A 26315-nucleotide genomic window follows, 5' to 3' on the forward strand; every position below is an offset into this window, starting at 1 on the left:
GATTACTTTAGAAAAGAATAAACACAAACTCAAAATGTTTATTCGCTAGTTAAGATATAAAGATATTGATAAATGCAAATGATGAAAGTTGACGTACATAGTTTGTTTGGCAACAGTCTATATGATAAACTACGCTTTCGAATGAATTGAGTTATTGCATAGCTTCTATCGCAGGCCTTTAGCGCGGGGACCAAATCCAGAAATTCCGTAACGAAAAAACCTCACGCTCCCCACTCCGACGGGCACGGAGGTGTGGCTTAAAGGCCGTGCATCGTCTATTTGTTGTGTGAATGGTCTATACTTCTCAAAAGTGATAAAAACCGTAAATTAACCGTACTGAATAGTCGATATTTAATGGTTCATTCCACTTAATAACTCTGTAAAAAAAAAAATGGTACATAGACAGCGAACTGTCAAAGCCTTCAAGTGTCAAGGTTTGAATGAAATGCGCGATTCGCCCGCCGCTGTTCAGTGTGTACGTTTAGGTTAGATTTTCAAAACAGTGAGTGCTAAAGATTTGATTGTTTTGATGTATCTAATACAATACTATTATGGAGACTAAGAAGGCTGCTGTTTTCTTATCGCTGTTCTGTCTTCTTGGGTGTGCATGTGACGGAGCCAAAATAAATACACCGAGGGTGTTGTTACCTTGGTTTGAAGATTTGTATGTGAGCTTTACCTTCGAAATCATTGAGGGAGGTTGTTACACATGGTAAGTTTTTGAGAACCATATATCGAGTTCTTGTTCTGTTTGTTTGTTTTTCTGTGTTTGACATTATCAATGTTTTTTGCAGGAGTTTGTCTCGCGATGACATCATAGATTTGGAGCCGCTGTACGATGATGCCATAGGGCACTGCTCCCGAGCTGCTCGCGTCTCCGTCTCCAAGTCATGTGTTCCACCTGGCTCCGTCATCATACTCGCCGAAGAGGTCAACTCAGGCGAGGTAAGGCATAAATACTCGTAAAGGCGGGAAATATTCGTCTATTGAAAAGCTGTTTAACCAAGTTTATTGAATTAACACCTTATCAGACATGTTTGTAGATAAGATTTGAGTGATTATGTATTTCAAACAGCTGGTAATATTGTAGAGGTGTTTATGTTATACAATGTTGTGCGATAGTAGGCAGATGAACACTTTTTTTAGTTTACAAAGAGAACACAGAAAGAGAATAAGGTAGTCACAGTTTGTGACTACCTTGTTGCCTGTTCTCTGTTCTCTAACATTCTGTTCTGTAAAGTTATAGCTGACTAATGAATTTTCATTTACAACCTTTCATCTTATGTTAATTAATTTTGATTTAAATATTCTATTTTCAATTACAAAATACTTTACTAGACATATGTTCTTATGGACTAAATAATATGTTCCTCTTTCCTTTCATGAAGATTCTTCGTGGCGATGTGGACATAGACAAGATCAGGTCTCTCAAAGTGATGAGTACAACATGGAACTTGTTCCTGGAAGAAGCTCCTGAGGCCTTTGAAGTTGTAGCCTATGATGATCAAGGTATATAAATTGTACAGGTTCATATAGAACACTAAATATATATTTTTTTGTGAATTCATCAAATGACCTTTTCCGCTGTTGGTGCAGCATGAGGGAGTGTCAGACCCTAGTTGACTAAAACACACCATTTTCCTTCTTATGCTCATTATGTACCAGGGCTGTGGTAACTCTTTCCAACAATCCAACAGCCCTGGCAGGAGTTATGAGAGTTATCATTTATTACAGAGGTAGAAAGTTCTATTGGCTTGGAATGTTGTGTATCCTAAATAATAAATAGCTGCTTCATGACATTGTTGTTATAACTTTACATTCTGTTCATTCTGTTTCTTTACAGCTCTATTTTGCTATGAAGTTGAACTCACATAAAAATATGGTTGTTTTAGGAAACACATTCTCCACCCTTGAAGGAATAACTTTCACTTGGAGCATAGAGAATCTGGGCAGTAATGTTGGAGAAGAGCCATTGGTTACGTAAGTAAAACTGCCCACAATGCGCACTGAACAATCCTTCAGTTCATTTATTTATTTATTTTATATTTTATTTATTTATTTAACATAAAAACACAAACAAGAATAAATAATAGAAAAAAATGTACAAGGGCACAGCTTATCTCTAAAGAAATTTCTTCCAGCAGGCCCGTTATGGCTGTCTGGCTGATAAAAAGGTGAAGGAAAACATCTTGAGGAAACCTGGACTATAGTCTGAAATCACCAACCCGCATTGAGCAAGCGTGGTGATTAATGCTCAATCCTTCTCCTTGTGAGAGGAGGCCTGTGCCCAGCAGTGAGACGATAAAAAGGCTGTAACAGTAACAGTAACAGGCCCGTTATGGGAGAGTTAGAATAAAAGAGAATTCATTTTAATAATTGTTTTGTTTCTCACTAAGCCATTTAAAATCTGTAGGTTATGAAAACATTATTGATATCTTACAAGGCAAAATAATGTATTGTTTTGTTTTCTCTGACATCTATTTATTTACACTTTTTTTATGTGGCTTCATCTGTGTTCTGCATAGCTGTCCATGAGCTATTGATAGTTAAATAATTTATCAAATTTTCCCTATAATGCCCTTAGAGTGTTCAAATAAATATAGTATTGACAATGACATCATGTTTTTCCATTCCCCAGGCTAGTGAGATGGCGTGACACAGACTATGAAGCTCCTCGCGGAGTCACAGAACTCGAGGCCCGAGGTCTTCGATCCCACTCTGTCCTGTTATACGGTCAGGCCATGGGCGAGTCCCGAGTGACAGTGTGTCTTGAAGATATTTGCACAGACTTCGACCTGCAAGTCATAGCTAGTGTGGTGCTAATGCCTGCTGTTGCTAGCATTGTGCCTGGTGATACGCTGCGGTATAGGTATGTGTTTTTTATTTTCAGTAATTAATAAAAATTTTTGGTAACCACATTATTTTAAATAAAAGCATTCTGTTGTAGTGTCATGGTCCAGTTAATTCTTTTTTTTTTGTCTGCACCATGGTAATCTGTCCTAGAACAATAAGCCACTGAGTGGATGGTCCAGTTAATGGTCTGATATATTTTTGAATATAAGTCTATCAATAATATAAATCTATTATTTATGTATTCATAAGGATAAAGATCGTAATAAATCTCATTTACCGAACAGATTTTTCCGCTCGGAGTATGTCGTGCGTAAAATACTGAGCCGAAATTTCGCTTGTGTGAAAGCACTATTACAATTTCATAAATCTTTAATATAATTGTCAACAATTATAAAATTAAATATTAAAATTCTCAACAGGGTTGTACGCGCTCGCGCCGGCCGCCTCACAGTCCAAGACATATCCGAAACAATGTACTTTTTAAAAGTACCAGACGCCAGCATAGCTTCTCTAGAAGATTCCATCAGCCTCGTCAAGGGGACAAACTTAGGCTCTACAAGCGTTTACCTCATGTCTGGGGCCACCGAAGTAGCTACTGCAACGTTAACCGTAGCAGAACCGCATAGCATCAGAGTGACACTACGTCCCTCTAGCTTATTAATCCGTGGAGAACCATTCATAGTTCACTGTGTAGTACTAGATAATAAAGGGCATCCGTTAACAGCCGGTGATCAGATTCTCATAAGGCTGTCAGTGGAAGGGGAAGCCAATGTGGACTTGCTCCAGTCGACAGAGAACGGTACCCTGACTGATGCTGTAGCTCAGAATGCTGGGCCTTTGACTATTACTGCAAGACTGTATTCTGTTGCTGGGAGGAGTGTGTCGAGAAAGGTATGTTTAAAAGCTTTTGTAGCATAACTACTATATTTTTTGGTTGTGTCTTTATTTAAGGTATGTCCCATACCCATTGACAAACATAAATATCTTATATGAATAAGACGATGACAAGATTTTTTTTACTCTGGAGTTGATGACTTACAATATGTATGTGCTTTATAGGTAGAAGGAGAGGTGTCAGCAATCGCAGTTGAACCTTTGGAAATAGTACCTCCACATCTGTATGTAGCATGGACGGACAACATTCAGTAAGTCGTAGATTAATATTTCATTTTTCAAATTAATTTATTTCTGCGAATATGAGTACTTACATGTATATCTTATATTATTTAACAAAAGGAGCATTGACCATATCTTACCCTAAGGCTTGCAAAATTAAACTATTAGATACAGAAAACATAGATAAAGGCAAATTATTTGATAATTTACCTTACGCTATTATACACCTTTGACAACTTTTAACTTTCGTCTTAAACATGAATGGCCTTACTACAAAAACTTAAACATCTGTTTTATACTTGTCTAAAAAAATTGTGGCTGCAAAATGAACCATATGTCAACGTCATAAACTGACAATTTTTTAGACTAGTCGTAAACTGACGTTTAAGTTTTTGTGGTAAGATGGGAAATCTCCAAATAATTCTACAAAGTATTTTTGTATAATATGGCATTTCATCAAATTATTCCCTCGTGCAGTGAGTGAAATAGAGGAATGATTTTGAAGACTATAAACCGACTAACAGTTTTTTAGAACCTATCTAACCATTGATTTGCGATTAGAGATTGACATTTACCTATATAAATTATGTTAAAAATTATAGACATCGGTAGTAAAACCCACATTATGTTTCTTCTAGAGCCTTCTTGTTCTCGTAATTCTAACTTGATTTTTTTCTTTCAGAGAAATAAATCTAAAACATATCGGCGGTGGTGACGAGCCGGTGACATGGTCGGAGATAGAGAGCGACGCAGTGGCCGGCCCGCTCTCTCTAACATCTGACGGCGCCGTGACTATACGAGGGACCGGGGAGATCGGTGTACGAGTACAGTTGAAGAAATACCCGCATGTTAAGGCTATTGGGAGGTATGGTATTATTACTGTTTGTTAGACATAAAATATTTTTTATTGTATTCATGAGGCTTTCTAAAAACTTTACTGTAAATAAATAAAAAAGTTAGATTTCATAAAAAGGTCTTTGTTCAAGTTCAATTTAGACTAATATTTAGAATTTAGAATAACAGACTCTACGATTATAATATGTACCGGATCTTTCGGTAGCCGTTTAGTACACTTCTTTTGTTTTGTTTTCCTAAATTCTATATATGAAAAAAAATCGCACTCCTTATATTTCTTTCAGATCTATTTTATTAAATTCTAAATCTTATACTTAAATTGTTTCAGAGTATGGTCAGCTCCATTCGAGATGCTACAAGTATCGACGTCAAGTTACGCGCGAGTCGGCAAGCCGCATCACCTACATATCGCGCTCACCGCCACTAATGCAGAAACTGGAGAATTATATAACTTCCATACGTAAGTAGACTAATCTTAATATTTCATTTTCAGCTTTAATCACGAGTACATAGGGGCTTGCATACTAGTAGCTAGCCGCGTTTGCGACAGCAATCTACAAGGCAGTGTCTTATATTTTTAATATCTAACATAAGTATAATTATGTAAAATAAATGAATACAAAAATAACAAATAAAAAAATTAATGTACACAATCACGGTACTACTGCTCTCTAGCCACGATCGCTCGAGGATACTGTGTGATGATGTTTGGTGTTTTCTAGAAGCATTATCATTACGACAGCATCGTTGTAAGAGACTCAGTGTGTGACGTCATACAACGTCGCCCGCTTATAAAGAAACAAAGCCCGTGGGTTCCCGGCACTCATTTATTTGTTCGAGTTATTGCCAATTTTGAAAATAAATAAGCACTTGTCTTCTTTTATAGGTGCAACTGTGGTTCGTTTGCTGTGACTCTTCTTGAGGGGCCGGAGCCACAAAACGTCACAGTAGCTAAATGGGTGAAGCCTGTCGGTAAGTACAACATTCAATCCGATTTTAAATCGATATTTACTTATTGATAAAAAATTTCAACCATTTTCACCATTTTTACGAGTATCAGTGCTACTCAATACATAAATATTTTGCTTGTTCGTAATACCGTTCCTTGACGTGATCTGCTTTTGAATGACGGCGTCTGATTGGTCAACAATCCTGGACGCCCCACTCGAGCGTATGGTCTTACGAAAACCGTACGTTCTTAGCGTGTATGCTCGACGCGGCGCTGCACGCTCGAACGCTCCGCTGCACTCCATGCAAAACTCTGGTATTCAGCTACATCCAGTTAAACTGGAAGTCGACTGGAAGGCTGATGATGATATCGATACTATTTAAATGTTTTTTTTTTATACAGAGGGCGCTTGTTGCGTACTAGAGTGTGCATGGAACAGTCGCGGCGTGTCAACAGTGCGAGTGTCTCGCGGACGTGTCGGCGACACGACACGAGTGGCAGTGCGAGCCGCCCCTAGCCTGCTGTGGCCGCTTCACGCGGCTGCATTACCTGGTGCTACACTACCGGTAAGTTATGTACCATAAGAGGTAAGTTTGAAACTCACAAGGCAGCCTTAGTCTGGAAGTTGGTGACTAACATCGAAAAGCAAGTTAATGTCGGTCCTGCGCCTGATCTCTGACCGATCGTGTCGGATTGTCGTATCATCGGGCTATGAGAGTGAAGGAATAAAGAGTGCACCCTTGTCTGCTTGCGCAAAATCTCCTTATCTGAGAACAGCCGCCGTGGTCAAAATTGACCTTGGAAGCCTTAACATTACAATACCAGTAGAACCGAAGTCATTTATTTCCCATATTATATATTTTATTATTTTATGTGCAGATTCTAGCGGAAGGCGAAGCATTGTCCCCGCAGTCGCTTGACACGAGAATAGCCGAGATTTCGCCGCGAGAAGGTCGACGACCTCACCGCTATCCGGCTGTACAATTGTTCACACTCAAGTGTCGTAGGGTATGTATTTAGTATATTTTATATATTATGCAAAAATAGGCAGTCATATTCAGCTTACATATACATACTTCAGTATATAGCAAAATTCTGGTAGGGTTATAAAAACCTTTTTCAAAAAAATAAAACAGACTGAAGTAATATTTTGGAATATAATCTTCCTAAAACATAAATGCAGATCAAACTGAGAAGCTTTTTTGTTCGAAGTTGATAAAAAATTTGCAAACAATACGAACATTGGAATTGTTACGTTGGGTTTAGTCGATTTTCATGTCTGTGAATCTAAGAATTGAGAATTGTATCTTGATGATGTTTATTTTATATACTTTATTGTTCGCCATAAGTTTAACCAGTATTTATGAACGATTTTTAAAGTTTTAAAACCCTGTATTCCCACAGAAGGGCGAGTCCCGCATCGAGTTAACATCAGAAGTAGGCGAGGAGCGCGAGTCAGTGTCACTTGACGCGCGCTGCGCTCCGCACGTGTCGCGCGTACGACTGGAGCCGCCCGACACGCCTGGCAACTGCTCCACACCGCCCAAGTACGTAAATGTGGCAGTTTTGTTTGGTAGGAAATATTCAAATGACCACTCCCTCTGTGGGTGCAGCGTGAGGGAGTGTCATACTCTTACTGACTAAAACCCACCATGCTCCTTCTTAAGCCCTTCTTGTGGTGACTACTGGGGTTTGCAGGCTACACTTTTTGAGGAGTGCGTGGAACAACGCGCACCGTCGGGCCTGTTGTCTCTTACAAGATGGTAGGACGATGATCGACCCGAAACTCACCGCCCGCAGACCCAATATAAATAAGGCACTTTTTTCATGAACATATTCATTTATTTAGTATTATTACAACCAAGTTTTCTTATCATCTATGTATCTTAAATCTATGACCCACAAAACCGTTTACACGTATACATATATTTTATACTAGCGAACGTTCGCGATTCTACCTGTGCATATCAATAAATAGTACATACATATTAAATGCTAGATATAATCGACAAAACTTCCTATGTTCAGGCCCAGTTTTATTATGAGTTTACACTCATAAAAATAACCAACTTTAACACCAAAATTCCTTCCAGAATTTGGCTCCGTCCGGGTCAAGAGCTGGCTGTCAAAGTGACGCTCCTCGACTCTATAGGCAGAGAGCTTCTTGACGAGAACGGTCCCAAGATGTCCTGGGAGGTGGAGCCGCATCACCCAGGGTTGCAGTATAAAGCTGATGATAGACTGTTTGTGGAAACGCATCCTGAATATGCCCCTGTGCCTGTGCCGTTTAAGTATTTCCAAGTAAGTCCCTGAATTTTTAGTATTCAAATTAGTTCTATTTAAGATCTTATTTTGAAAGGGCTGGAGTAATACCTGTCCCACTCTTGGATAGTCCTGAAAAAATAAGTGGCAAAAATCCGAACCGAGAAAAGTGGTTCGATTTTCCGCTAATAGTAATAACTAAAAAAAATATCAGTGTTGCCATTCTTAATTCAAAATGTTTTCGATTTTACAGGTAGTGGTAGCCGATGACAATGCTATCGGATGGCATGGTGCGCTAAAAGCGAGCATCCCTGATGCTTCAGCGTCTATTCAAGCGAGGGTCGTTGCTCCTTTGAAATGTGATCCACTTAAGGTAATATATGAGACCTTAGGTCCCACAGTGTAGTCTATGCTAATGGAATATCTTCTTTTATAAACAAACATGTTGTGATAAAATTAACTATCGGATATTGAAGCAGTCATTTTTTTTTACGATATATTTTTTTGGTAAATGCACACAGAATTGGCATGTGAAGACAAGCTGTGTGAAGACGATCTTTAAAAATTATCCATTTTGTAAATCTTTTAACGGCCATTCGCAGTATTCTGCCTGCCTGCTGTTTACCTTACTAGGGATAGGAATTTGACATTACTTCTCTAGGGCTGATGTGTCAAAATAACTAATAATAATGTGTGTATGTGTGTAATGTGTAATAGGCCGTTAGTGATTACCTTACTTGTACTGTGTTTATGTATAGTGTCAAAATAACTTTACTATTTCCAGGTGAACATTGCATGGGAGAGTGAAACAGTGAGCAACATAGCTACAATCACAGGAGGCAGCGGTCGCTACGCGGTGGAAACGCCTAAGGGTGTGTCAGCAGAAGTCGAGGGAGGCTCCCTTTCCGCTACTGTTCCCGGACCGGGGTCTTACGACCTGGTGGTCACTGACCTCTGTGTTCAGGGGGAGAAGCAGCTGATTGAGGTCAGTTTTATATATAAAATGACGAAAATTAAAAGTGAAAAGTCATGTTGCAGTGGAAAATGGCAATTGTAACAAATTTTAAGTTGTTTTTTTTTTAATAGAAGCGTTTTTCCCTGAAATAAAACGCATATTAAATTACTTACCTAAATTCGAAGCTTAATTTATTGAGATAGCACTTCCGTTTTCCTCCTATTTCCCTTCTCTTTCTACCCTATATGTCTGTCTCTTTCGCTCTTCCCCTCTTTTGACTAGCTTCACCACCTGGCAGGGCGCATCGCGCTCGGCGCGAGAGCCTCTTGCTCATTGCGTTGAAATTCAACAGGCAGGAATTATATTAAGCTTCGAATTTAGGTAAGTAATTTAATATGCGTTTTATTTCAGGGAAAAACGCTTCTATTAAATAACTTGACCGTAAATTCGAAGCTTAATTTATTGAGACGTGTTTGTTATCGCCTGGTGGTGAAGAACGCCAATGTGAGGGAGTTTAAAAAAATAATTACTATGATAATAATACGAATCAGCATGTAAGTATACAGAATGGAAAGGTTACATATGAATATACCTAAAAGTATTGACGGTAAGATACTTTAATAAGTACTTTTAACTCCTTAAATAAAAGTATGTATAATAGGAAAATTACTTTATTCACATTTAAGAAATAAAAATAACATTAACTTCTGATAAGTGTTGATATAAATTAATCACAATACAATTAATCAACAGGATTAAATAGGTTAGTAATATTACTTGATTGGTTAGATGTTGCTGGCATAACTTGACGTTGATAGAATTTTGTAAAAGTATTCTGAGTTCTCCAGTTACCCCTAGCCAAAATGGTATCTATAGGAAGATTCTCAGACCAGCTTTTAGATGCAACCGCGGGTCGGAAACTACCAGGAGTTGCTATTATATTAGCTTCTAGTAAAAGTGTTCTGATCCAACCTGCTATTACAGCTCGTGAAGCAGGTTTTGCTTTGCCTCTAATATTTATAAACAAATTATTACATTTAGCTAATTTTCGCCTATCTTTAAGGATATCAATATTTCTTTGTATCCAGTACACAGGGTCGAGATTCCTGTCAGTCGAGTTTCTTATCAATTTCCAACCTGACTGTCTATACGTAGCTGAATCGGTTTTAGATCCAAAGGCTGGCCAGAAAATTATGTTATCACTAGACATAATACAATGTTCTGGGTCCACCCTGAGCAGGGTCAAATCGTGTATTCGCCTACCAGAAGACAGAAGTAGTAATGCTGCCGTATGCCTGGATGTAGCAAAAATATTGTCCGAGTCAACACTACAATTTTTTAAAAACGACAAAAGATTATCAATATTCCAAATAGGTGGTTTGTTTGTTATAGGTTGTTTGAGGGCAATTGATTTAAGAACGTGTTTGATTATGGTGTGTGAACTTAAATTAACATTTGAATTAGCATTACATAAAGTAGTGACTACAGACTTATATAAGAGAATAGTCCTGTATGAAAATTTTTGGACTAAGTATAAATCTGCCAAAAACCTTGCCACTTCCGAACCTTCTGGATTAGTGGAACTAACCTCATGTTCCTCAGTCCATTTAAGCCATCTTGACCATGCAACTTTATAAGTCTTAAGAGTTGAATCCCGCCAAGACGATCTTAACAAACTGATTTGATTGGGGTTCCAATTTGTCAGGTTTTGATTCCACCCCCACATTTCCATACTTCCAGGGTTATGTCTTGGATTTTGGGAGGTGGGAGGCCCGTGGATGTATCTATTAGGGATTGACTGAGATTCCGAATGGTGAACGGGGCTTCTATTGCTCGTGCTTTCAGATCCCCTCTCCAGAATACTCGATCCCATCGTGGGACGACCAGGAGATAAACGCCGGTCGCTTGGTTGAGATGCGTCAAGACTCTCGGAATAAGGCAAGGTGGTGGGAATATCCACGCCAGGTGAAAATTCCAGTCCATCGAAAACGCGTCGTGATGCATTGCTTGCTGGTCGTTCAAGTCTAACGACACATAATTGGCAACTACATGTGCTGTTGCTGACGCAAATAAATCTACGACAGGGATGCCGAATTTCCGAAAAATCTTTTGTGTGCAAGGAGGTACTAAATGCCACTCTACGACGCTGCGTCGCCGAGACAGGCGATCGGCAACGATGTTGTATCTGCCCGGTAGATGAAAAACCTTCAAGACTATTGCGTATTGTTTCAGCACTTTGAATACGTCTTTTGTAATATTCATTAGAGGTTTCGATATCGTCCCCCCCTCGTTGCGCAGATACGCAACTACCGTCTTGTTGTCGGATTGTACTAGAACTGTAGAGCGTTGTAGGAGCTGATGATGGTCTTGTAGGACTCTCAGGATAGCCAACATTTCTTTTTGGTTGCAATGCAACAAAACCTCCCCTTCGTTCCATGGACCTGATAGGGATAAACTGTCTAACTGTGCTCCCCAAGCTAGGTCGGACGCATCTGTTGTCAGAAAGTGGCTCGGTGGAGATATGTGGATTGGGGATGGAGTCCGGCAATTCTGTAGCCACCACTCCAGATCTGCTTGCGCCTCTATCGGTACGACATGTAGATTTTTGGACGATTTCGGAATTGAATTCAGGAATTCTAACAAACTCCGATAGTTGAGCCTGCCATTCGGGACTGCGAAGCTGGCAAAATTTAACAGTCCTACGAGACTCTGAAGATTCCTTAAACTTATCCTGTTGTCTCTTAGAGATTTTGACACTTTTGTCTCTAAGCTTTGACACTTTTCTGGTGGAAGTCGTTTCAGATTGCTCCAGGGATCCCAATGAATCCCCAGATAAACCAATTTCCTTTGAGGGGTGAGTTGGGATTTTGGGAAATTTATCTGCCAACCGAGGTACTGCAATCTTTCTAATGTCAACTGTACATGTGTTTTGAGAGTGTCCATGTTCTGGTGGGCAATTAAGAAATCGTCTAAATAAACAACGACGCGAATGCCTTGTTCTCGTAAGGATTGGGCAATCCAATTGGTCAGGGATGCAAAAACCTTTGGAGCTGTACTGAGTCCGAATGGTAGGCAAGTCATTTGCAGTAATTCTCCGTTGTAAACAAGTCGGAGAAACCTTCTGTGAGATTTTGCAATCATTAAGTGAAAATAGGCCTGGGAAAGATCTATTTTGCAAAGCCAATCCCGAGGCTGTAAGAACTCCGGTATCCGAAAGAGGTTTATAAGTTTGAACCGATCTGTGAGGACAAACTTGTTTAATGCTTTCAAGTTGAAAATTGGACGGGCGGACCCGTCGCTTTTCGGTACTAAAAACATTGTTGAGAGGAAGCTCGGAGATAAATCCACAACTTCGAGGACGCCCTGCCTTTTCATTTGTTTTATGAGATCTGACATAGCGTTCGAAACAGGAATCATCATGGCACTGCGTTTTACCTTTGGTAATATTAGTGGGGGCTTGCGTTGGAAAGGTATTCGATACCCTTTTATTATTTTGATCACGTAATTTGGAGCTCTCAAGTTCTCCCAATGTTGGACAAAAAGAGATAACTGTCCGGCTTTGAACTCGGTGTCCATCTGCCTCATGTCAATATCTACGTTTTTTATCAAACCTTTCATTTTTTGAGGTTCCAGCTGCACCATTGCGGTTTGTATTGCTTCTTGATTGGCCATTGGCTGCTCGAGGTTGGGGCCCATTCCGTGCACGAAAGGGACCTCGGACATTGGATGTCCCGTTATAATTAGCCTTTCCATGACCGTGAAATCCCTGAGGATATTGTGGGTAGCTGCCTCTCGGAGGAGCTGTGCACTTTGGCTGGTCTATGTCAACTCGTGAATATCCATTACAGCAGTGCGCACCTTGCGGTGGGCGGTTGCTTGGCGTAGCTCGGCTAAGACCTGCTTGCGCAAGGTTGGTGTTCTTTTGAACATTAACGGGGTTAAAAAATGCTTTCTTAACTCCACCAGCCTTTTCAAGTGCAGCCGTAAAAGAATCGGCATCGAAGAGGTTCTGGCAAGATGGTGGAATTTTCCGTATAGTTGATTTTATAAGCGGGTCTCGAATGCATTTGGTGATATTGTCACGTCTCAGTTGGATAATTTCGGCTCTATGACCACATAATAATTGTAATAAATCAGATGAGACTTTATGTACTTCACCACTTGAAAACACTTCAACAATCTTTTCTTGTAATTTATCAAAGCTCAAATGTTGTTCATCTTTTGCCCATGCTAAGAAATTTTTTATGGTTCCCTGCAGAGCCTCTTTAAATTTTAATAAACAAAAGGTTTGCGCAGCGAACGCCCTATCTATTTGAGCTAACTGTCTCGATGTCTCAAAAGCTTTTATTTCGTCATTAATTTCTAATTCTACGAAACCTGGGGTATGACTATAAATTTTCTGTGTATCAGCATAACGAACTTCACACCAATTGCTATTACCAAAATGTTGGATACTGTTAAGAGTCTCCAAGAACTCAGAAGGAGCTTTAGCTACAGACGGTTCCTTTAGCTTAGTTTGAATATCGAATTCAAACAACGCATCTTGCGTGGTTTTACTTGGACTACCTACAATATCTCTATTATCTAAAAATAATTCACGGCTCTCATTCAGGTCAATACAAGATTCGTTACAAAAATTAACTGGAGAAGTGATATTGATATTATTATTATTCTGGGTTAGAAGGTTACGAAGTTCACCTACTTCTCTGGATAATTTATCGTATAAATGATCATGATTCGACCGTCGGGAACGTTTTGACTTTTTATGTCTATGGCGCCTAGAACGTTTTCTTTTACGGTTTGTCGAACTATTCGAACTACTCGTGGACGAAGAGGTACTAGAAACACTCGATGAGCTGCTACTTGATCTATGACGAGATGTTCTCGGTTCCGCTGACGCGTCACCGGTGATTTCGGAGTGTACGGCCTTATTATCCATCCTAATACCAATGAAATGAAAAGGACGTAAGCAAAAAGGTTCAATTTAGCAACGCTAAGCGGGTAAAACAACACTGGTAATCATTAAAATTAAAAATAAGTCCAGTGTGAATTATCAAAAAATAAAGGGTAGATTACAAACGAACAGTAAAACTGTTAAAAAATAATAAAGATAAACACTCACGTGGATGATGTTCACTGTTTAACTGCTACTCGAACGAAATTCGAATATGAATTTCTAAAAATTTATAAATAAAATAGGGAAATGTGACTCTGTTCGCGAGCGAACCTTATCCGGAGGATAACAGAACGCCAATGAGCAAGAGGCTCTCGCGCCGAGCGCGATGCGCCCTGCCAGGTGGTGAAGCTAGTCAAAAGAGGGGAAGAGCGAAAGAGACAGACATATAGGGTAGAAAGAGAAGGGAAATAGGAGGAAAACGGAAGTGCTATCTCAATAAATTAAGCTTCGAATTTACGGTCAAGTTATTTAATAATTATTATTAATCCACTCACATGAATGTCTTGTTCGTTCAATGTAACTTAAGATACGGGTTTAAAAATAGACGTAAATATTTCTATCGGCAGACCAATGCTTGTAATTAAAAAATCTTTTTAAAATTGTTTTTGCACAAAATGTTTTTTTTTATCCAGGTTCACATCGAAGAAGTCCTAAGCGTGGAAGTGTCAACATCTCGGGCTGTAGGCGTGGGCGCTTGTGTGCCCATCTCCGCGCTAGTGAAGGGCGTCTCCCACCGGTACCTCGGCACCGGCCGAGCGGCCGAGTGGCGGGCGGCCGGGCCAGTGGCCGTGCGGGACAACACCATGTGCGGCCTCACTGAGGGCACCGCGAGGGTGCGAGCGCTGTATGGCGGAGTGTGGAGCCCTGAGCTGGAGGTGAGTGTTATATAGCTGGTACCTCGGCACCGGGCCAGTGGCCGTGCGGGACAACACCATGTGCGGCCTCACTGAGGGCACCGCGAGGGTGCGAGCGCTGTATGGCGGAGTGTGGAGCCCTGAGCTGGAGGTGAGTGTTATATAGCTGGTACCTCGGCACCGGGCCAGTGGCCGTGCGGGACAACACCATGTGCGGCCTCACTGAGGGCACCGCGAGGGTGCGAGCGCTGTATGGCGGAGTGTGGAGCCCTGAGCTGGAGGTGAGTGTTATATAGCTGGTACCTCGGCACCGGGCCAGTGGCCGTGCGGGACAACACCATGTGCGGCCTCACTGAGGGCACCGCGAGGGTGCGAGCGCTGTATGGCGGAGTGTGGAGCCCTGAGCTGGAGGTGAGTGTTATATAGCTGGTACCTCGGCACCGGGCCAGTGGCCGTGCGGGACAACACCATGTGCGGCCTCACTGAGGGCACCGCGAGGGTGCGAGCGCTGTATGGCGGAGTGTGGAGCCCTGAGCTGGAGGTGAGTGTTATATAGCTGGTACCTCGGCACCGGGCCAGTGGCCGTGCGGGACAACACCATGTGCGGCCTCACTGAGGGCACCGCGAGGGTGCGAGCGCTGTATGGCGGAGTGTGGAGCCCTGAGCTGGAGGTGAGTGTTATATAGCTGGTACCTCGGCACCGGGCCAGTGGCCGTGCGGGACAACACCATGTGCGGCCTCACTGAGGGCACCGCGAGGGTGCGAGCGCTGTATGGCGGAGTGTGGAGCCCTGAGCTGGAGGTGAGTGTTATATAGCTGGTACCTCGGCACCGGGCCAGTGGCCGTGCGGGACAACACCATGTGCGGCCTCACTGAGGGCACCGCGAGGGTGCGAGCGCTGTATGGCGGAGTGTGGAGCCCTGAGCTGGAGGTGAGTGTTATATAGCTGGTACCTCGGCACCGGGCCAGTGGCCGTGCGGGACAACACCATGTGCGGCCTCACTGAGGGCACCGCGAGGGTGCGAGCGCTGTATGGCGGAGTGTGGAGCCCTGAGCTGGAGGTGAGTGTTATATAGCTGGTACCTCGGCACCGGGCCAGTGGCCGTGCGGGACAACACCATGTGCGGCCTCACTGAGGGCACCGCGAGGGTGCGAGCGCTGTATGGCGGAGTGTGGAGCCCTGAGCTGGAGGTGAGTGTTATATAGCTGGTACCTCGGCACCGGGCCAGTGGCCGTGCGGGACAACACCATGTGCGGCCTCACTGAGGGCACCGCGAGGGTGCGAGCGCTGTATGGCGGAGTGTGGAGCCCTGAGCTGGAGGTGAGTGTTATATAGCTGGTACCTCGGCACCGGGCCAGTGGCCGTGCGGGACAACACCATGTGCGGCCTCACTGAGGGCACCGCGAGGGTGCGAGCGCTGTATGGCGGAGTGTGGAGCCCTGAGCTGGAGGTGAGTGTTATATAGCTGGTACCTCGGCACCGGGCCAGTGGCCGTGCGGGACAACACCATGTGCGGCCTCACTGAGGGCACCGCGAGGGTGCGAGCGCTGTATGGCGGAGTGTGGAGCCCTGAGCTGGAGGTGAGTGTTATATAGCTGGTACCTCGGCACCGGGCCAGTGGCCGTGCGGGACAACACCATGTGCGGCCTCACTGAGGGCACCGCGAGGGTGCGAGCGCTGTATGGCGGAGTGTGGAGCCCTGAGCTGGAGGTGAGTGTTATATAGCTGGTACCTCGGCACCGGGCCAGTGGCCGTGCGGGACAACACCATGTGCGGCCTCACTGAGGGCACCGCGAGGGTGCGAGCGCTGTATGGCGGAGTGTGGAGCCCTGAGCTGGAGGTGAGTGTTATATAGCTGGTACCTCGGCACCGGGCCAGTGGCCGTGCGGGACAACACCATGTGCGGCCTCACTGAGGGCACCGCGAGGGTGCGAGCGCTGTATGGCGGAGTGTGGAGCCCTGAGCTGGAGGTGAGTGTTATATAGCTGGTACCTCGGCACCGGGCCAGTGGCCGTGCGGGACAACACCATGTGCGGCCTCACTGAGGGCACCGCGAGGGTGCGAGCGCTGTATGGCGGAGTGTGGAGCCCTGAGCTGGAGGTGAGTGTTATATAGCTGGTACCTCGGCACCGGGCCAGTGGCCGTGCGGGACAACACCATGTGCGGCCTCACTGAGGGCACCGCGAGGGTGCGAGCGCTGTATGGCGGAGTGTGGAGCCCTGAGCTGGAGGTGAGTGTTATATAGCTGGTACCTAGGAACCGGCCGCGCGGCCGAGTGGCGGGCGGCTGGTCCTCTGTAACTCGCAGATAATGTAACTATCTAATGGTGAAAGATTTATGTCGATTTTTGGCCAGAGTTCACGATAAAAATTATCCTGCCTCTAGTAGTAAATGTTTTTTTCTATTATTCCAGGTGTTGGTGTTCCCGCCTCTGTCGGCACTCCCCCGCGTGGGGCGGGTGCCGCCGGGCGCGCGGCTGCAGCTGCGGCACGCGGGCGGGCCGCCGCCGCACCTCGCCGCGCTGCACTACCGCGCCGTCTCCGGGCTCAGCCATGTTGAGGTATACTTGTCGCCAAACTTTTTGTCGTCATGGGAAATAGGCATGATGACAGGGTTCAAAAATAATTATTCTAATTAGTCCGCATTTTAGACTGGCTAAAAATGATACACATATAATTTTTATTTTAACAAAACATTAAATATTTCTTAAGGTATAAGGCAACAAAGATTGGGAGTGGGTGCTCGTGACGTCACGTCTGTTTGAAATTTGTACTCAGACGTGACGTAACTCGAAATTTTATCGTGTTGTATCTTCATTGTTTTTTGTTTGTGAGAGAAAATAAAAAATACGTGTCCATTATTTTAGGATTATCTAAAAGACGGACTAATTACTTTTCAAGCCTATTGCATTAGTCATAGAAACCATTTCCAGGACGAAGTCACAGTAAAAATTAAACACACATCTGACACATAACACAAAAATGATTTATGTGAATTTTGTTCTTAGTGCATATTACTCGTTTGTTTAACTTTTTTTTGTAAAAGTACCATAAGTATCCCTTTTTCTTCTACATATATAACCGAAATATGTATCAACTTTTTGACTTTCTCAGGTGACATCATCGGGTTCGGTTCACGGATTGTCGCTCGGTACATCGCGTATCAAACTCGTGGCCACCGACATTTCTAACGTTGAGATGGCCAGCGCTGAGTGTGAAGTCGAGGTAATATTTATTTTTACATTAAAATAAATTAATGATAAAATTCAGTGTAAATGTTTTGACTGGTTCAGTTGTTGAATTGAAGTGAAGATCTTGTTTTTGGTTTATAAATTAATCATTTAAAATATTATTAAATTTGCATCACGTAATATTTTTATCAGATTAAGTTTGAATTTAAAACTTTCCGAGTTAAAGAAATTTAAAATTATTTTAAGGTATACTGTGTCGTCGTGAATGACAAGAAGACGCCTCATGTATATCATTAAGTTGGATAAAATATATAAAAAAAAAGGATTTTTGCTACCAGTCGAAGAATTGATGTTTACCAATAAATAATTGCTATTGTATCCAGGTGATACCGATATCAGGCGTCCGCGTAAAGGCTGCAACACAGAGCCTGCTAGTCGGGTCCCCGGGTCCCATATGGGTGGAGGCTGGAGGTCTGTCGGCCGGGGCCCTGGCCGCATTGCAGCCCGCGCCCCGGGTGTCGTGGTCGCTGAGGGACCCGACCGCTGCCAGGCTTTATACTACACATGCTGATGGTATGTATCATAAGAATATTGTAATGAAAGTTTGTGTATGTGTTTGTATGTTTGTTCCTTCTTATTTTTTTTGGAACTTTATCCCGACGTTGGATGGTATCGTCATTTATCACCACATAATATATTGTTAGGCTCCTGAAGAGCCTCATTGGTTTTTCTGATGGGGACATCAATCATTTTCCCTTTTACCTTCACCTCTATGTATTAATCATCCATGGTGATTGGTGACATAAAAAGAAGAAACAAATGTTTTACATATATTCAAGAAAACTCCCAATACAAAATATTCTTAAATAAGACACATAGGAAGTGGTTAAAAAGGGGGCGTTTTGGTGGCTGTCTTTGTGTATTTTTGACGTTCAAAAAGTGCTGATTTTCAACCTAGTTTGATTAAATTATTTTGATATGTATCAAACTTTTCCGTCTCTGGAACATTGAATTACTATTCACAGATATGTTGGAGAGATCGGTTGCCGAAGGTCTTTCAGTTCGGGTGGTACCCCTCAAGCCAGGAGTCATAACTATCGATGTTAGAGTACGAAACATGGGACAGGTGAGATATTATCCATTTCTAAAAGACATTTTCAAATGTACATAATTTAAATAGGCGGATAGAACTCGAAGATAACGTATGTAATTTAATTAAAGCTGTTTTAATTTTGTGTTACGTCGACTTTATGTTAAAGTGCTTCATATATCTCGCACTGTCTTCATTTTTATGCGTTATATCTTAGTTTATTTAAATTAAAAAAACTTGTGCAATATTGTTTACTAATGTAAAAGTCAATATTCTCTTTTCGCCAAAGTATAACCTGTATTAAATATTCGCAGGTAGCCGAAACCCGTTCCTGGGACAGCACTATCGAGATCCTAGGTCTATCAGACATCCGGACATCAGTTGAGGGTTTATCTAAAGAGCTGTCTTCAGGAGACAGGCTGGCCTTAGCAGTCAGCTCAGTGATCAGGCTCAAGTCCTTACCCAGAGGAAACTGGAAGGCCTATGGGGATGGAGCTCTGACGGTCAACCAAGCTGGGGAAGTGACTGCGGTGAGGCCAGGCTTCGGAGTCATATTGGCACAGCATAGAGATGACAGGAATAATATTTATAGGGAGACGGTGAGTATTTTGTTTTGTTTTTAATATGATTTTTTTACAGTTTTGAGATTCTGGTAAGAAGTTAAGGGTAAGAAGTTTTGTTTTTATTTGTGATATACATAAAAAGTCATATCAAGCAACGGAATTTATGATTTGTTGATTAAATTTATACTTGCCATTGTGGCACACAGTATGCTGCACAAATATTTCTTGTAGTTAGAATAATTGTACACAAAATGGGAAGCAAAAGTGTACTCCATGAAGTGCGTGCATAAATGTTGCAAGCTCACGTCTAGAATAGTGTAAGTTGCGCACCGCGATCCATGTCCATGACTCACGAACGAACATGCCGCGCAGCCTCACTGCACTCGTCGCACTAGAACGCACTCTACATGACGCGTGGGTCAAACACGTATAGTAAAATTTTTGATTCGTGCGATCGCTGGCGTTATTAAAACCTTGCATGTTCCCTGACGTCCACAACTTAAAAAATACCTGTAATAATTTTGTTAAATTACTCGACTCTCCAGGCTATCCACGTAGAAGTGGCAGTACCCACATACTGCACAGCGGAACCTTCAGGCGAGCCCCACGAGACAGGCGTCCGGCTGGTGATGAGGAACTCAGTGGGGCGGGCGCTGCTGGCCCCGCACGCTAACGTGTCCGCGCTCGCGCCGGTAGCTGCCTACTCGCGACCTGCACAGCTTACTGACAGGTAACATATAGTGCAGCTAGCCTTACATAATAATACTGCACGGATTTGCGTGAGCCTATAAAACTAAGCAAACAGTACGGAATTCGTCTACAATCTGTCTCATAGTGCCCCCGCGCACTTAGGCCGCATATATCGCGGTGTATTTCGTTGGTCGCGCCGCGATGCGTAGTCGCTGGCCGCGTATTCCGCGCTTATATATCTCACGGAAGTATTAGTTGGTCGTATGGATGTGGCTGCGTCGCCCGGCTGCCTAATGCGCGGTGGCACAAACAGGTTTTAGGTACTTTTTGTGACATTAAATATCACGTGAGCACGTTGACGAATAATGTAAAATTTAATAAAAAATAATAAATACTTAGAAATATATAAGTACCTAATACAATTGTAATACCCACTTATCTAGTTTTAAATTAATTTGCTGCTCCCTGACAGGGTAATGTACACCTAAGCTAAGGATGCATTTTTGTAACTGTATACAAGAAAGAGAATTTGCAATAAAAAATTAATGAATTTCGACCCTTCATAGTCATTTGTTTTTAACGTCTTTTTTAAATTTTACAGTGTCTTAGGAACTGAGCTGTTAATACCTAACTTGGACTCTGCGGGCGCTTTCATGACCTTCCAAGGCTCCGTTAGTGGCGTCACGTTAAAGGACGAAGTGTGGGTTACCGGGACCGATCTACGAGCAGACAGGGTTGTTGGTAAGTAGTTTTTAATTTTAATTTAGATAAAAATGGTCTTACTACAAAAACTTAAACATGTGTCTGAGACTTGTCTAAAAGAATTGTGGCTGCAAAATGGACCTTATTTCAACGTCATAATCTGACATTTTTTTTGACAAGTCTTAAACTGACGTTTAAAAGTTTTTGTGGTAAGACGGAAAATGTCCAATAGACGTTTACATAATCGGTCACTAAATACTGTTTTTCCGATGAAAGGGGAATTTTTGTGCAAAGTATTTTGGTACAGTTTGCTTATAGACTGTTTTAAATTTTGAAAGTTTGAATAATTTGAATAATAAATAATATTTTCACTGAAAAGTGATCCAGTGAAACTAACTGTGAACCTTAAATTAACAGTAACCCATAGTGATGTAACAATTTAATTAACAAAAAGAATAATTTCTGACAGTTTAGAATCGTAATGTACTTTGAAGAAAAATTGCCTCCACACAAAAGACCCAAAAGTTGACTGTCAAGACAAGAACTCTCTTACACATATTAGGAACATTTTTGATATAAAATATCTTTCTTCACAGTAACAGCAGGCTGGGCAGTATGTCTCCCCGGCGTAGGCTGGCGGGGTCCAGCCGGCATCACTCTGTGGGCCGGCAGTGACGTCACACTTGCCGTGCTAGCTCGCGACACTCCCACCACGCACGTGCTGCGCCTGGACCGGCCCCTCAACGTGTACACCTTGCATCAGGTGCAGCTCGACAAGGTAGGTTACTATCGACCATGGAGAACAAAATAACTAGCGGAGGTGCCATAACGGAAAATCTCCTAAGAAGCACGCCAAAATGCGTGTGAGCGGGGGACGAGGAACGTTACTGTTCGAGCTTGTACGCCTTCTTTGGACAAGTAATTTTTTGTAATAATAAAAATCGTTGACAAAGGTCTCAAAGAACCCGAAGGCCTTGTTAATTCACTCGTAACCGGTAGTTTTGGTGATGCTTACCGTACGAATTTAAATTAGAAGAAGGCGTCTGACCTACCAGTACTATGGCATCTCCGCTCATCCTTCCATACTCCGTGCTATCGACCGTCATTAGCTGGGTGATAGCTGTATAAAATATAGATGGCGCTTACCGATTAGTGATTGAAGGGAATTTTATAGCAAAAAGGGTCCTTTTTCACAACTTCCTTTGTCTTCATAATAATGTTGCCTTTATTTCAAGCCAGTTATTATATCAAGGCCGATAGAAAACATTGTGCCATAAAAAAATTCCAAATGACATACAAGTTTCCGTATTTTGATAGCCCTCATACATACAGCAAATTCATTCATCAACATATCGCCCTCTTGCCGTCCACTGCTGAACGTAGGTCTCGTCATTTCAACTTATGTGTTCAATATTCTGTCCTAACCTTTCTTTAAATTTTACATTTTGACATTTAAATCTAACCACCATTTTTTTCACCCAGATGGATTTCATCCCCGGCGAGTGGCCATCAGCACTAGTACCTCTATCGTTCACATCCCCGGGCCTGACATCGGGCCCGTTGCTTTGTACTGAAGAACAACGTTATGCGCTAGAGGGCGCCACTATAGAGCTACCGTATACCTGCCGGACCAAGATACCGCATACCGCCGTGCCGGTGTTGGATGTTATTAATGGTAAGGAATTTCCAATGTTACATTCATATCGTTTATTGCATTCCATGATATACATACACTAGCCATCCCGTGGGGACTACACGAGAATATTTAAGAAAGCAAAATCATGTAATTTTATACTTCTGTTACAATTAAATTTTTTCTGACTTGTCATCGTGCATCCGACCGCGCTCTCACTGTGGCGGCATATTGGGCTATAAGACATGTCATCGACACGAAAGAAGAAGAATTCAATTTTATCAATCTATTTTTCGTACTCACGTTTCATATCTCAATAAAAAATTATGTTCTAAAATTGTCTCATTTTTCAGGACAAATGGGCTGCAAAATAATACCAGCTGTCCCAATCACGGACGCTTCAGAAGTGGAACTTTGTGCAGAATGGGGGGCATACAGAGCCTGCACTAAAGTATTATTACTACCTCAAATACGTCTTTCTACGCATAAAGTGTCATTGCTAAGTCCTCCCGCGACTTTCACTGTGAGCGGACACCCTCAAGCTCTGAAGTTGGTGAGGTTTATCCCCTCGCCTGGACTGAAGTTGGATACGAATAATGATAGTGGTAAGTTACAATTATAAATATTCCATCTCCCGTTAGCGGTTTCGCCCACTTCCCAAGAGAATTGTTTCATTTGATACTTGACCGCGAAAATTCATAGAAAACACTTGTTAAAAAAAAAAAAAACAATAAAATCTTTGAACTTGGGCTTAAAGATGACTTCTTTGTTAACTTTTATTACTTATCCACAGATGAAATAATAGTGACAGTGACCAACGAAGCCTCAACCTGCGGCCACGGCTGGATCTCGGTGAAGTCCAAGCTAACTGCGCAGGAGTTCCGCGTGGACGTACAGAGGGAGTGCGATGTTGCTTGCGGCACGTTACTGGGCGCTCTGTTCTCGCTGCTCAAGCCGTATTTGTCGACTGTCGTCACTGTAGTGGCAGCTATTGCAGCTTATATATACAGTAAGTTATATTATACATGATGCAAGCTAACTGCGCAGGAGTTCCGCGTGGACGTACAGAGGGAGTGCGATGTTGCTTGCGAATATCATCAATGCATTAGTCAGGGTTAAGAAATATTATTACCCTCTTTTTTATATACCCCATATTTCTGATATTTTTTACGTGACTATTTTACATTTCATCAATACCTCATCTGTTCTGTTATCTGTTACAGCCTTTTTTATCGTCCCACTGCTGGGCACAGGCCTCCTCTCACACGGAGAAGGATTGAGCATTAATCACCACGCTTGCTCAATGCGGGTTGGTGAATAATTCATAATTCTAACCATATTACCTCTTTTACAGTTACGCAAAGGCTACAACGAAAATCTCGCATCAGGATGCCAGTAGACCCGAACGAGACCGTCCTACCTACAGAACCGTCTCCTCGTATCAATCGCTCAAGAACCTGGTCCAGAAGTCCTTTCGCGTCCAGTGGACCAACGGCCCCAGTCTACGGAGACGCCAGCATGTTACCCGAACAGAGCTTCTCACCTAATACAACGAGAAATTCTTCTCTATTCCTATAGCGTTGGAGAAGAGACAGCGATGGGAGACAGAGTCTCGTTCAACGCATGCAACGGTATTGCAAGTCTTTTTGAATTTTTGAATTACGTATACGTTGTGATGTTTGTTGAGTCTGAAGTTGGGTGTTCTTTTTTTCAAAAGTCTAAGGAGTCTAGGGCTGACCATCCACGTATTTTTTTTTTGTAGAACAGATAAATCGGGCTGGTTTTTTGTAAGACTATCTGACTTTTAATATCACGTCATGCGCTGCACTATTAGGGTCAATCCCCACTGAAGAGCAGCGGCCGGCAGCGGCCGTAAATGCAAGTGATTGAGCGCGAGCGCGGCGGGCCGCGCGGCGCCGCGCTGGGCCGCGCCGCGCCGCGCTCTTACATCGTCCGTGCTCTTACGGCCGCTGCCGGCCGCTGCTCTTTCAGTGGGAATTGACCCTTACTATAAGTGTTTTGCATATTTTTTTCTAAAAAAAAAAACGCCAAAAAAGACTTATGGTACTCAGCAGCTAACTTCAGACTTGCAGTAGTATATATTAAATTCATAAAGATTGTGTGTGACAGAATGTTGTCTAACTCGACTTGAGTTACTATGGCTACATTGGTAAAAGTCGCGTTTTATTTGTTGACTTGTAAAATGTCGTTAAAACTTTGAACTTGCAACTCAACGTGGTTATGGTTCCGCCGTATCGGTGTATTGTAACGTTAAATAGTTATTAAATTGATGAAAGACGAAAGAATGGTTGTGACGAACGAGTGTGCGTAGTTTAAAAAAAAAGCTATGATTCTACAAAGCACAGACGAGAAGAGCGGAGCGGAGATGGTTGGAAACAATTGAATTTCTCTATTTAAACATCCCGGCTCCGACCTCTCAGTGGTATCCACTGAACGTAGTAATTTTATCTATCGTCCCCACTATAGCGAACTACGGGTCTATATATAACTAATCTTTGATGTGAATGGTTTTCTACACAGAATCGAACGCGGTTGTAAAAACGTTGTTTTTGGTAGTATTAATACAATGCTTAGTAATATTTTTGACGTCAAGTTTTTACAATAGGTAGGTAGGTATTCAAATTATCCGGTATTCCATTTATGTGCAAATAATACGTTTGTATATTTTAATCTTGACTGTAGTTTAATCTGTATTTACTTAAATAACCTTAATTCCTAACTTATCGTATTGGTACGCATTTTACTTTCATAGATAAATAAAATTTCATTGACATTGAAAATAACAACTAACTGCATTAAAAAATATATCGTCAGCGTTATATAATACAGGTGCTAATATCAGAGGCAGGAATGCCACATAAGCATTTTTATTGTATAATGTTAATACATAGTTGTAATGAAAACACTTATGAATGTCTTAGTCTAAAACAGAGTGACTCCACAATTTGGTAATACCTACATATATAGGTTAAATAGCAATAAGTACCTACTTATATAGTCTAGCCTTTTTGAACATATAATTTACATAATAAACTACATACACATTACTTAAAAGTTAATATAATATTACAGTGTACCCAATCCTTAGAGCAGTGCATCATAATTTAATATTCTTACTCAGAAATACTCAAAAGTAACTTACTTGAAAAGTCAATTTACTCAAGTATGACAGAGATAGAATGATGCTTGCGCAGTCTTTAAAATCCAGCCGTTACTTGTGCTCTTAAAAACCTTATTTCGATATTGATTTGTACAGATAAACCATTATCTCAATCCATAGCTACACCTGTAAATATGAAAGTATTGACTACAGACAGTCCACCCTCACCCCTTCATTAATTAGCGAAATAACGAGCGTCCAGTCACCATTATGTAGTATGTATGCTATGGACCTACATGTAGCTACATTATGGTACCATCCAAAACAGACGTCCTTTGACATTCACGAGATTGACTGGCGACCGAATTGATTAATATTGATGTACAGTACTCATAATTAATAATAACGAAAATATATTTGAAGTATGTATTCGTAAATCTATACAATAATTAATAACAGTCTGCTATGCTGAATAAGGTTTTTTCGTAACATTTATTATTTCCGTTGGTTAATCTTTGCTATGC

At 42.0% G+C, this 26315-nt stretch overlaps 1 protein-coding gene across 1 annotated transcript; it reads left to right on the top strand.

The window, feature by feature from the left end:
- Positions 1-436: 436 nt before the first annotated feature.
- LOC124638958 (nuclear pore membrane glycoprotein 210) lies at positions 437-24547 on the top strand. Its single transcript, XM_047176138.1, has 29 exons — positions 437-712; positions 795-945; positions 1389-1509; positions 1893-1980; positions 2639-2869; positions 3273-3744; positions 3913-3998; positions 4652-4834; positions 5153-5284; positions 5711-5796; positions 6176-6339; positions 6653-6781; positions 7178-7320; positions 7867-8074; positions 8289-8408; positions 8820-9020; positions 14580-14822; positions 17216-17362; positions 17916-18026; positions 18376-18565; positions 19018-19118; positions 19397-19681; positions 20191-20375; positions 20937-21076; positions 21634-21815; positions 22520-22712; positions 23024-23275; positions 23464-23679; positions 24025-24547. Exons 1-29 carry the CDS (start codon positions 552-554, stop codon positions 24246-24248), a joined length of 5145 nt encoding a protein of 1714 aa, XP_047032094.1. The 5' UTR covers positions 437-551; the 3' UTR covers positions 24249-24547.
- The last annotated feature ends 1768 nt before the right edge of the window (positions 24548-26315 follow it).

The sequence above is a fragment of the Helicoverpa zea genome, chromosome 18 (assembly GCF_022581195.2).
Source record: "Helicoverpa zea isolate HzStark_Cry1AcR chromosome 18, ilHelZeax1.1, whole genome shotgun sequence".
Taxonomy (NCBI): domain Eukaryota; kingdom Metazoa; phylum Arthropoda; class Insecta; order Lepidoptera; family Noctuidae; genus Helicoverpa; species Helicoverpa zea.

Coding starts and splice junctions, on each gene's coding strand:
- LOC124638958 (XM_047176138.1), top strand. CDS start 552: ATGGAGACTAAGAAGGCTGCTGTTTTCTTATCGCTGTTCTGTCTTCTT. Junction 6,340..6,652: donor TACCTGGTGCTACACTACCG/GTAAGTTATGTA, acceptor TTTTATGTGCAG/ATTCTAGCGGAAGGCGAAGC. Junction 21,816..22,519: donor ATCAGGTGCAGCTCGACAAG/GTAGGTTACTAT, acceptor TTTTTCACCCAG/ATGGATTTCATCCCCGGCGA.